The sequence below is a fragment of the Leptodactylus fuscus genome, chromosome 6 (assembly GCF_031893055.1).
Source record: "Leptodactylus fuscus isolate aLepFus1 chromosome 6, aLepFus1.hap2, whole genome shotgun sequence".
Lineage (NCBI taxonomy): Eukaryota > Metazoa > Chordata > Amphibia > Anura > Leptodactylidae > Leptodactylus > Leptodactylus fuscus.
This window is the reverse complement of record NC_134270.1, coordinates 129,034,547-129,046,764: the sequence shown is the minus strand read 5'-3', so window position 1 is coordinate 129,046,764 and position 12,218 is coordinate 129,034,547. Positions and strand designations below refer to the sequence as shown.

The 12,218-nt window shown below is 41.5% G+C and overlaps 1 protein-coding gene across 11 annotated transcripts in view; it reads left to right on the top strand.

Annotated features, from left to right (window-relative positions):
- The window catches only part of SRCIN1 (SRC kinase signaling inhibitor 1), a 304,218-nt gene that overhangs the window by 266,867 nt on the left and 25,133 nt on the right, over positions 1 to 12,218 (top strand). For 10 of the 11 annotated variants that reach the window (XM_075278228.1, XM_075278229.1, XM_075278234.1 and 7 more), the window contains 8 exons: positions 1,326 to 1,360; positions 2,900 to 3,075; positions 3,917 to 4,092; positions 4,227 to 4,357; positions 5,669 to 5,816; positions 8,623 to 8,935; positions 9,760 to 10,000; positions 10,094 to 10,248. In XM_075278228.1, the coding sequence (XP_075134329.1) occupies positions 1,326 to 1,360; positions 2,900 to 3,075; positions 3,917 to 4,092; positions 4,227 to 4,357; positions 5,669 to 5,816; positions 8,623 to 8,935; positions 9,760 to 10,000; positions 10,094 to 10,248 (1,375 nt within the window). The remainder of the gene's footprint in view (positions 1 to 1,325; positions 1,361 to 2,899; positions 3,076 to 3,916; positions 4,093 to 4,226; positions 4,358 to 5,668; positions 5,817 to 8,622; positions 8,936 to 9,759; positions 10,001 to 10,093; positions 10,249 to 12,218) is intronic. The other variant, XM_075278227.1, reaches the window with a different exon arrangement.

The following is a 12,218-nucleotide window of genomic DNA, read 5'->3' as shown; positions in this document are numbered from 1 at the left end:
ACCCCCACAGGTAATAGTTCTCCCCACCCCAACCTAAATTACATCACATATAGTAAAGGCCACAAAAGTCTGGTGAATTGAACACTTAACTCTATTTTCCTAGAAAGCACTAGAAAGCATGCATCCCCTGACTGTGCACCTCTTCTATTGTCCTGCCCGCTACCCTGGCACACGCACTTTGGTACCTTAAGTGATGCCATAGAGCGGGAGACAGCATGGCTGAAAGGACATTAAAAGTGGGGAAGATCCACAGAACTCCCCAGCTATAAAGTACTTGGGTCCTTGCGGAAGAAGACAGAACAAAGTGATGACATATAATGTAGCCTAATAGTCCCTAACACATAATATTTTTTTTGCCCCCACACAGTATATAGTATATAACTCCCTTTTTTTGCCCACACACAGTATATAGTATATAACTCCTTTTTTTTGCCCCCACACAGTATATAGTATATAACTCCTTTTTTTTTGCCCCCGCACAGTATGACATGCTTTTTTTTTCGCCCCACACAGTATATGATCCCCTTTTTTTGTCTCCGGACAGTACATGACTAGCACTCAATAATTTACTCACCTATCCACACTCCTGTCCAGGCCTCCTCTTCCACCACCAGACCAAGTTGTACCAGACGGTTAATAATGCCAGGATGAGGCGTCACGTCCCAGCATTTTTCAGCATTGAGATGCAATGTTTAGCACTGCCTAGAGACATCAGTGGAGGCCGGCCTGGACAGGAGCATATTGCAGTCCCTCAGTTCATACTATGAGACAACGCCTGCAGCTATCACCTTATCTCGCTTCATGGCAGCTGCGGGCCTTGTATTTGACTTAAAGGTTTATGATTGAATTGAGAGTAGATGTGGATGCACTAGTGTCTTTTTCTATTGGTAAAAGTGGTTTAAGTTCACTGGAACCTAAGGCTGCCCATATTCATTAGAAGTATGTTGGCCCTGTATGGTGTCAGTTGAGAAAAGGGCCCACATGTTGATTTTTACCATGCCCGATTCTTTTATTCTTATAGAAGTAACCACCCGCATCTCCACTCTTCCTATACAGAACACATGCTCATTCAGCCAAAGTATATGCAGGGTAGCTGGAAAAATTAAGAAAAAAATAAATGTGCATTGTACTGAGTAATATTTCTTATATACGGCAAACTTGTCAGAACGACCACAGAAAAAAGATGGTAGTTGTGAGTGGACAGCCCCTTTAGCATTAATACCATTTGAGTTTGTTGTATGAGACTGAGTATCGTCAAGTGATTTCTGGCATGTAAGCTTTTATGTCTTCCATTTTTAAATCAATTTTCTTCTGTCTATTTCTAGTGAGAAGGCCGATTCAACAAACAGCGGATCAACAAGTGAGTAGACATTAAAGGGTGGCTGAGTTTTCATGAATAGTTGAAATGCGTGCAGGGTCTTAGTGGGCAGTCTGTCTTATGACTGTATAATTTTTCATACATGGTGGCCTATCAGTTTTTCTGCTGAAACACATTTTGCATTTGTCTATCAGGCTGTGAAAAAGAGAAATCTATGAGCAAAGTCAGGAAAACTGCTTGCTGTCTATGACTAACATTGCATCAGTAACAACACAATTAGCCAGAAGTAGATACAAGTACAAAGTAGTCTTTCCTTACGTTGTAAGCTGTGAGATGTGCTTTCAGCTTACAATGCACACTGTTTCCAGATGTGTGTGAGAAGGCTTTGAGGAAACTCATCCCCCTCTGTATTCACTGTATGAAGATAGAACATAAGAACATACCTACTTACCTGCTTTGTTTCACAGTGATCACTAAGGACAGATGTTCTCTAGTAACAGGGAATGAACAGCAAATAAGCTAGATGGGAGATACCTAAGGGCAGGAACTTTAGAGTGGTTTTTAGGCAAAAAATGGCAACATTTTTAAATAGTGTGTTACATTTTTGTCCATAATCACTTGATCAAGTAAATGGCTTCATACACATCCAAGTCTGTGTCGCAGTGTCTGCCTGAAATCAGCACGGACAGTATTTTCACCTGCCCCTTTTACTCTTAACAACAGCAGACACCTGACAGACTCCATTATAGTCAATGGGTTCTGTCATGCTCCATATTTTTCTGCTATTTTAGTGTTCCACCTATCCGTTGTTCTGGTCCTCTGATGAATCAGAACAACAGAGAGCTTCTGTGAATGTGGCGAACATTGTCTGAAACATTAGTGACCATTTATATCAGTATAGTAGATCACATGTGACGCATGTATTACAGATTAGCAGATGCTGCTGGTTATGTCCCTAAGCATGTATGGTGATATATCAGTGTGGTACAACAAGGGTTGTGTGGGGTTTTGTTGCAGTTTTGGGTTTGTTTGTTTGTTTGTTTGTTTGTTTGTTTTTTTACCAAATTTGACTTAGTATTGCAACAGAAGTGAAACAGAACAAAGTGTTATTGATTGAAGAGAAAAAGCATCTTATAATAAATCAGACTGTTATTTTAATGATTGTATGGAACTGCGTGACTGCTGCGAGATTACGGGGGGAAGGGGGGCTGATGATTAGCATATTTTTGAAGTATATTTATTTTAATGACACCCTACCAGCATGGCCTTTTCTGCACCTGCAGACACTTTGCTTTCAGGTTCAGTCCACAAACTAGTCACCTCTTCTATGTATGTAAAATACAAACCCTGCACTGTGGGCAATGTGTGTTATATGCATTAAAGTGACTGGGCATGACTGACCTCTAGTGGTCAAAGGGAGAGGTGCAGCCCACATTTCATTATACAGTATATGCAAAGTAAATACAGTATATGAGAGCTGAAATATAGGGAAATAATAACCTATCCCTTATTCTACTTCTCTGTAATATAGATGTTGGTCTGTTTGCAATATATTACATTTTATTTTTCATTTTGTTTCAGCTACTGGACTCCAAAATGCTGGTACCCCAATGTCCACTCCTACTCCTGGGTCCACTTCCACCCCAGCAGACCAGAGTAAAGCGATCAGTCGCCTGCACATGCAGCTTCATCTTCATGGCCTGCAGCATAATGCCAGCGAACTAAGGAATCAGCTGCAGCAGCTGAAAAAATTGCAGGTACCTAATAATACCAAGTACTGGGGCCATAGAGGAGGCATTTACAGTGATGGATATTGAGAAAGGCGGGTTGGCTAAATTGAATTATTTACAAGGGGCCCCATTTGGATAGAAATTGTCATTTATTAACATAGAAACATGGGACATCTAGTCTGCCCTTATATTATTACTAGAGATGAGCGAGTACTGTTCGGATCAGCCGATCCGAACAGCATGCTCGCATAGAAATGAATGGACGTAGCTGGCACGTGGGGGGTTAAGCGCGCCGGCTACGTCCAAGCAGAAGTACCAGGTGCATCCATTCATTTCTATGGAGCGTGCTATTCAGATCGGCTGATCCGAACAGTACTCGCTCATCTCTAATTATTACCATTTTATCTAAGGATAGACATGAGTTTATCCAATCTATTCACTTACTGCATCTCCTTGAAGTTTGTTCCAAATCTTATGGACTCTTCCAGTAAAATAATATTTCCTGCTAGTTATTGATCTAAATCTCTGCTCATTATAGATTTAGGAGTCCAGTGGGCGGTTCTATCAGTGAATGCTAGCTATTTATGTATGCCCATACTGGGAACGCCATCATGACTCAATAGGACCGCCCACTGGACTCCTAAACCCAGAATAACTAGTCATTTAGTTCAGTAAATGACAAGTTATACTGAATTTTTTTTCTCCAAAGCTATATATCAATCTGTTCCGCTCCTCCTGCTCTATAATATGCCTCTTGCAGGTCAAGCATGTTCAGTTTGGAAGATTTGCTTTAAGTAGCAATGTAACCCTCATGTAGTACAGGATATATTTCTTGTTACATGACTCTTTATATTTCTGTGCACTATAGCTGCAGAACCAGGAGACGGTGCGGAGCATGTTGAAACGCACAGAGACTGAGATCAGTGTGAGGGTCACAGACACCATGCGCAAACAAGAAGACCCATTACAGCGACAGAGAGCTATGGTAGAGGAAGAGAGGCTGAAGTATCTGAATGAGGAGGAACTGATAACCCAGCAGCTCAAGTAAGGATTCGAGTTGGAGAACACACTATCCATTTAGTGTATCATGTGGTCACTGCTATAAGGACACCTTGATCTGCTGGATAAATAGGCAGAATCTATATTTATGAGATTATTATTGATTTTTCTTCCTACAGCGATTTAGAGAAATCAGTGGATAAGATTAAGAAAGATCTGGCCCACAACCACCGTCTTATATCAGTGCAGGAGCTGGAGGAGAAGGCTGTAGTGCTTAAACAGCTTGGCGAGACGCTAACAGAGCTGAAGGGTAAGGAACGGACTATAACCCTATACAAAAGCCTGACAACAAAAAGAGCCCTATACATCTCTGTGTCCTGAAGGCAGGAATCGCTGGTTAGCATTTACAGTGATTGTTTGGCACAAGATGTGAATGGATTTCAGATACCATTATACCGTAGATGGCTGTCAGTAGTCTGGTGACGTGAAGGGCCACCATAGGTGTTTCCCATAATTCTTCAGGTTATTATCAGAAAAACCGCACATATGAACAGGATGACTTTCATGATCATCCAAGGAAATTGTTATTTACGCAATTCCTAAATGTGCTACCACTAAAGGGTTTTTTGGACCCCCAATTGCATTTTTATACTTATTGATCTATCCATGGGGCATTCAGATCACACGATTATCTGTACTGGCCTTGTTCAGGCGCCAGAAGCTACGGCTGTGGATTGGGCTGGAAGTAGCTCTGCTCCTATTCTAGTAAGAGGATCATGCTGCACCCCTGTCCACTGTGTAGTAGTGGCACCATGCACCGCAGCTCAGACCCTCACCCAATAAGATACATATGGTCTATCCTGTGGACAGGTCATCAGTATAAAAAATGCTGTTGGGGCCTGGAATACCCTTTTAGGCTAAAGCCCCACGGCTGGAAACGCTACGCTAAAGTGTTGCGGGAAGAACCGCGGCGGGAGTACATCGCAGTTCTTCCCGCGTTGCTTTGAACAGAAATTTCACTGACTTTTCCTCTACGGACTTTCTGTTACCATTATATCTATGGGAAAGCCGCCGGGGTTTCCGTAGATATAATTGACATGCTGCGTTTTTTTCCTGGAAAGTGGGCATGGAATTTGCATGAATCGCATCCACTTTGCATGTACTGTATAATTCCACAATTTTTTCTGTGGCGTTTCCGCCGTAGACAAATCGCAGTGTTTCCTTTGGCTGAGGCCCCTTGTTGCGGATTTTTGTTGCGGTTTTTTGAGCCAAAGCCAATGACTCAAAATGGCTGCAAGAGAAATGGGATATATATATATATTAAGTTCTTATACTTCTACCTTCTGCACAATCCACTCCTGGATTTGGCTCAAAAAAATGCTGCAAAATCTGCAACAAAAAAAGCTTTGTTTCCGCAACGTGGGGCCTCAGCCTTAAACTCTATCCAAAGAGCAGGTTAGGTTCAGTAAACTTACACATTCATCTGTGCTAGGGACAATCGATAATAATCACAATTCTTAATATTATATTTCCAGTTGACAGCTCTATTGACATCTCTTCTTATATCTGTGCAGTCATTGGTGAGTTCTCATTTCTGATTATATCCTCTTCTAATCTGTAGCTCAGTTTCCCAGCCTGCAAAGTAAAATGCGAATAGTTCTGCGTGTGGAGGTGGAAGCAGTGAAGTTCCTTAAGGAGGAGCCACATCGTTTGGATGGCCTACTGAAGAGGTGCAAGATGGTTACTGACACACTGGCTCAGATACGCAAGTGAGTCATTTCTGAACTGTTCTCAGGACTGAAGCTGTTTTCATAATAATGCACCACGTCCTATGCAATCTTTCGTGGGTAAAGGAGGAGATGCTGATTTTGGGGATATGTATGGCTCAAAGATAAGATAAGAGGGAAACTTTACCAGGTTAAGCATATCAAATCAGCAATACGGTTAGATAGATCTGGCTGACGCTCGGTTCACACCTGCGTTCGATCTCCATTCTGTGGTTTCCGTCTTCTGCATGCAGAAGACGGAAACCTGTCAGAGCAGGTCTGGCCATGAGCGGTGGTGAGCGTTTTATGCTCTCCGCCGCGAAACCGGATTTTTAAAACCGGACACAGAGTACTGCATGTCCGACTCAGTGTCCAATTTAAAAAAACCGGTTTCGCGGCGGAGAGCATAAAACACTCACCGCTACTCACGGCCAGACATCTTTCAAACCCATTCAAATGAATGGGTGAGAAAGACTCCTGCAGGTTTCAGTCTCCTGCCTCTGTTTTGTGCGGAAAACGGAAACCTACAGAACGGAGACCGGGCGCAGATGTGAGCGAGCCCTTACCTGAATGTAACATCTTTTTCCCCATTAAATACTGTGCCTCTGTTACTGAGATATTCACTTATTTCATATATGCAAATAATATGCAAATTAGCAATCTAGACCACCAAGGGCAGCTCTATTGCTCCAAATTGCCACGCCCCACACTCCTCTAATGTGCCCTGGCTCTATGAAAGGGCCAGGGCACTATGCTGAAATATTCCCTGGCCTTGTGTTCTTTGAGCCAAAGCCAAGAATGGCTACAGAAAGAATATGAAATATATAAGAAGGTCTTATACTTCTACTTTCTGCTCAATCCACTAATGATTTTGGTTCATAAAAATGCATCAAAATCTGCAACAGAAAAAGCTGCATTTCCGCAACATGGAGTCTCAGCCTAAGATAACATTTTTCTGTGTTGTAAAGAGATTTAAAGAGAACCTTCCAGCTTTCTCTACTACGTGTGCAGGAGTTAAGGGCGGAGGACAGTGATATGAATGATGCCTTGTATTTTAATTGGAGACCATGTATTGCAATTTACTGCTCATGTTGCCACTTTGAACCGTGGGTATCGAGTGCCAGTTACCAGTATGGGGAAGGTTTAGTCTGGTCTGACAGCAGAGATAATTCCGTCCCTCCTTTTTGTTCCTTTTTTCTGGATCCTCCTTCACCTTTCTCCGTATTCAGCTCTTTCTTTCTCTTGCTGCTTCTCCTCTTCCCAGCTTCTCTATTTTTCTCTTTCTTGTACTTATGTTCTTTTATTAGCCATGTATCTGACAATTCCCAACACTTAGGGACCTTCCACCACTATGCTGTATGGATTTTGTGCAGCTGCAATAAATTAGATATTGAACTAGGGTTGGGCAATTAATTACAAAATAACCAATATGGAAAGTCAATTGCTGTTCACGTTGTTTAATGTATTTTTCCTCCGTACCACCCGATCTCACACTGCCATTAGCTATACAATCAGGATCGGTGATATATGAATAACCAAAAATAATGGCTCATTAATCATAATACAGGGAAAATTCATTGTAATTATGTTTTAGATCCTAATTGTCTAGCCCTGTATTGGACTAAAGAGAACATAACAGCTCTTCTAGGAAGTACTTGTAAGCTCCATTTTTATAACTTGGTATTGTGCCGTTCCTCTGTTATTCCTATTAGTTACTTATTAATAAATTGACAGCTGGGTGTTACCATTTTGGGGTGGGGCCCTTACACAGTATGTTAGTGCTGACAAAGTAGGTCTTGAAAAGGAGAATGGTAACACTCAGTTGTCAATTTACTCATAAATATTCAGGAGGAACAACAGAGGGTCCTCTTTAAATGTTTCCAGGACTCATGGAAAAAATTTGATTACTGCTACCCTCCATCTACACAAAGTGATTTGCATTGTATGTCTTTGTATACAGGATTGCTCTCGGTTGTGTGAGGATTCGCTCAGGTAGATGCTTGTAGCAGTGCAGGAAACAGGGACACAAACACTGGATTGCACACAAGTTCCACTTTATTCACTTGTAGTGCATACACTGCCTTTGCAAAGGCACAAATAACAAAAACACACACCTTCTCGACTGAGAACTGACTTAAACATAGGAACACTGTTCCCTGACTATACAGGAGACTGGCTACCAGTCTCCAACCTTGTCAATAACAACGGGTGGCACAGTACCTGCTTTGTAGGTTTGGTATGGAGAGATCAGCTCTGTCTGTGTGGTACCACACTGCTAGTCTTCACACACAGACTGTTATTAGGGCCAGATTAGTCAGCTGACCTCCCTGGTGTGAATCTTTACCAAACACCCTTTAGGTGCCTGGCTGGAATATACCTGTCTTCCCAGACCACACCCTGCACTCTCTCACAGTTGGCAGAGCTCAGGTTACTTGTATGTCGTGATATTCCAGATAAATCACTTTCTGTGATCTATTTAGTGAGAGTCTGTCACCAGAACCCAGGATATCAATCATGTCCGCAAATACTTAGGGTCACCTGAATCATAGGACCTCATTTGCATGTTGCAAAAACATCTCTGCAACAGAAGCTGCAGTTTACAAGGGGGAAACACCATTTGGTTCAGGTAACCCTAACCTATCTATCTACTGGTTTCTAGTGACAGACTTCCTTTAAGGCAGATGGAGAGTTTTGCCACTCTCAGAAAATGTATTTTGAGGGCGATTGCTCTTGCTTTCCTGTAACTCACTCCATGTGCAATGCTCTTTTGTTTTGTTTTTCTAAATGCCCCTTTTTTCTATGGTTTAAGGTGTCCTCTTATGTTCTCCAGGCAAGTAGATGAAGGTGTTTGGAACACTCCAGAGAACCTTCATAATCCCTCTCCTAAGGCAACCGATGGAGAGTTCTCCAAAAGCACAGATTTTGAGCTTCCCAGTAGCCCCCCTACAAACTTCTCACAGCTTAATGAGTCTCAGACCCCCAACTGGGAACCTGTCTGTCACAGTGATGCTGCTTCTCACACTAGTACCCCATCCCGAGGGGAGATGGTGACCGTGAAGACTCAGACAGTCCCAGAGACACAGAACAAGAAGGTTGGAGCAGAGAAATCCGTCTCCGTTGAGGTTAGTCCTGCCAATGACCTGTAACTTAGGACATACTACTGTATGTAATAATCTATGTAAATATCTGACACAATGAGCAATGTTATTATACATCTTGTGAGCCTATATCTTTATGGTATAGTATACTATGGTACAGTACGATATCCCTACTTTATGGTCTATATAAGCGTTAATAATGTGTCTGGATAAAAGCTACAAAAATCTAAAGAACTCAATGGCTTCATCCAGATATAGCATGGCTTTCATCAAATACATGGTCGCATATTCTAAAAGGAGCAATGGTAACTTGAAAGGCACCCCAAATTATATAAAGGGGGACCCGCAAGAACATGTGACTGTGTACCCCAATAGAGCAGTAGCCAAGTATGCGAACCACCGCACCATTCATCTCTGTGAGCAGTACATGGCTATCTCCAGCAGTCACATAGAACTGAATGGAAGTCAGCTTGCATACTCGACCACCACTACTTTTAAATGGGTGGGGGGTGCTCAGGATCTCTATTCTTATGGTTTGTTCTGATCCCAATGCTCAGACTACTTCTGGTCAGACACTTTCCACCTATCTTGTGATAAACTAAAATCTTAAGAAAACCCTTTTCATGTGCAAGTCAAGAAACTTTACTCCGTTTTAATTTAGGTTTATTGTCATTTTTTTCATTTCCACCCATAAAATCTGTATTCTTGACCTGCCATGTCTGAACTGTTTATGTATGTATATTAAATGGATGGAAATGAGTATCAGTCAGTTTGTCCATTGCATTGTATGTGACCGGTTATCGGTTGTTGCTCCTTCTATATGAGCTCTTTGCTTTTTACTTTTGTAGGCAGCCGAGAGAGACTGGGAGGAGAAGCGAGCCGCACTGACACAGTACAGTGCAAAAGACATTAACCGCCTACTCGAAGAGACCCAGGCCGAGCTCATGAAGGCTATTCCAGACTTGGACTTTGCAGCCAAGCATAAACCAACTGGAAGTGCAGCATCTACCCCAGAGCACCGTGCCAGCAAACCACAGCAAGCACAAAAGCTCAGCACCAAATTAGATCCTACTGGGAGAAGAGGCTCTGGTAAGGCCTGGGACTGCACCATGCACATGAGGATGGCTGAACATATATGGAAATATGCTATTAGTTATTATTTCCTGTCTTATTTACTTACAGATGAATTGACAGTCCCTAGATACAGGACTGAAAAACCATCTAAGTCCCCTCCTCCTCCTCCACCCCGCCGCAGCTTTCCATCCTCACATGGGATCACCACAACTAGAACAGGAGAGGTGATCGTCACCAGCAAGAAGGATTCGGTATTCATCAAGGTGAGAAAATAATAAGAATAATACATTTTATTTATATAGCGCCAACATATTCCGCAGCGCTGTACACTAGGGTTCAAATACAGACAGAAAGATATATTACAAAGAAAGTCATTTCACACAATGGGACTGAGGGCCCTGCTCACAGGAGCTTACAATCTATGAGGTAGAGGGGGTGATACAAGAGGTAGCAGGGGCAGCATTGCTTAAACAGAGGTCAGACAATTTTGTAATAGAGGTGACTGTCATTACACAAACATAAAACTTTATGAGCCGTCACTAGTCGTGTCCTTTAATCTTTTCGCTGCCAAGGGTCTCTGGAAATTTTGCACCTCCAGTAGCCAGAGCAATTTTCACAGTTTTGAGATGAACAAATCAAACCTAAATTGCAACATTAAAAAAGCATCCAACCCCCCCATAGCTATATATTTTCTTAAAGTACACACCTGCAGAATTGTCAGAATGCCACTTGGTACTGTATACGAACAGGCACCTTCATGCAATTTTGATTTAAAGTGAATGTTTTATGAAAAAATGCAAATAAATGTATATTAGTTGTTAAAAGCGGAAACCAAACAAAAAATTAAATGCACCAAACCTCCTAAAAATAAGAGTTCAACATGTGCAGAGTTCATACATATCACTATGGCCTGAACCCGCATGCACGTGTCTTCAGAAAATCGCTAGAACTGGAAGGAACAAAATTCTGCTTTGAAGCTGGAAATGTTAAAAAAAAGTATCATCCTATAAAATGTAGGGATTACACACCATGAAAAGTAAGTGAACCCCTAAACCCTATATATTTTTTGAAAGTAGACAAATGGGTCATCGATAGCCACATCCACCTGCATGCAACTTTGCGACCAACACAAATAATTTTTTGAAAAAATACGCTAAAACACATATTTGCACCTAAAACTCATGTTCAATCTCACATTCATATACAAAATACTTTTAAAATAATAGCTTATGGTGTATACAATGTGTAAATATACTATATGTACCGCAAACATCAACTACAACAAGAGCTCAGACTCCCTAAAACACGAATACAGAAGACAATCAGGATTTTGCTGTTGTTCACTAATATGTTAAAAAGCTATACTGCACCTACCAAACGGTGACTGTGATACCAAAATCTAACTTTTTTCAGAGTACACAGCATACCGTATATAAAAACACAATTTAATAGTTCATATATACAACCACCTTCATTCAACTTTGCGGCAAACAGAGATTGCTAGCAAAAATTGCGCAAAAATTCAAATTTGCCACTAAAGTGCGGCTCAAGCAATCCCTTTCTGCAAACATAATGTACTGTACATAAAACTGCAATATGTGAGGAGTTCATACATACCACACATGTATATATTTACAGGGGCGGGTGTTAAAGAATTGCCAAAATCGCAGAAATGTGCCATCCCGTATTGTGCATGCAAATTAAATAGGACTTTACATAAAAATGTTATTTGACATCCCCCTATAAAAATTTTAGCAATCTATACGTTCATCTCTAGTGATAATCGTTATTACTATTATTTTAGCGTGTAACGGATATCACTAGAGACGTATTTTACTGTAGAAAGCTCAGGTATAGACAGGACAGGGATTGGGTGAAATGTAAACTTTATTTGCGACTTTATGTATATGTTGTGTAAGTGTTTGGTGCGACTTTTTTTTTTGGCGCTGCGACCTGGACAATGGTAAATGCCTGGGTCACAGCGCCAATAAACTTCCTGGTTATGTTCAAGGGGTATAACATAAGAATACCCCACTACTAAAGCTCAGGGGGGAATTACATTATAACTGTATGTGACAATCAGAGACAAATGTATAGTATACGCTCTGATTGGCAGGAGAAGGGTTAATAGGGACAATAGAGTCCCTGCCACCCCCCCTCCTGCTGTCACATACAGGGTATGTAAAGAGTCTGATTGTTTCTCTGTCTCTCTCTCTCTCTTCTGAACTGCTCC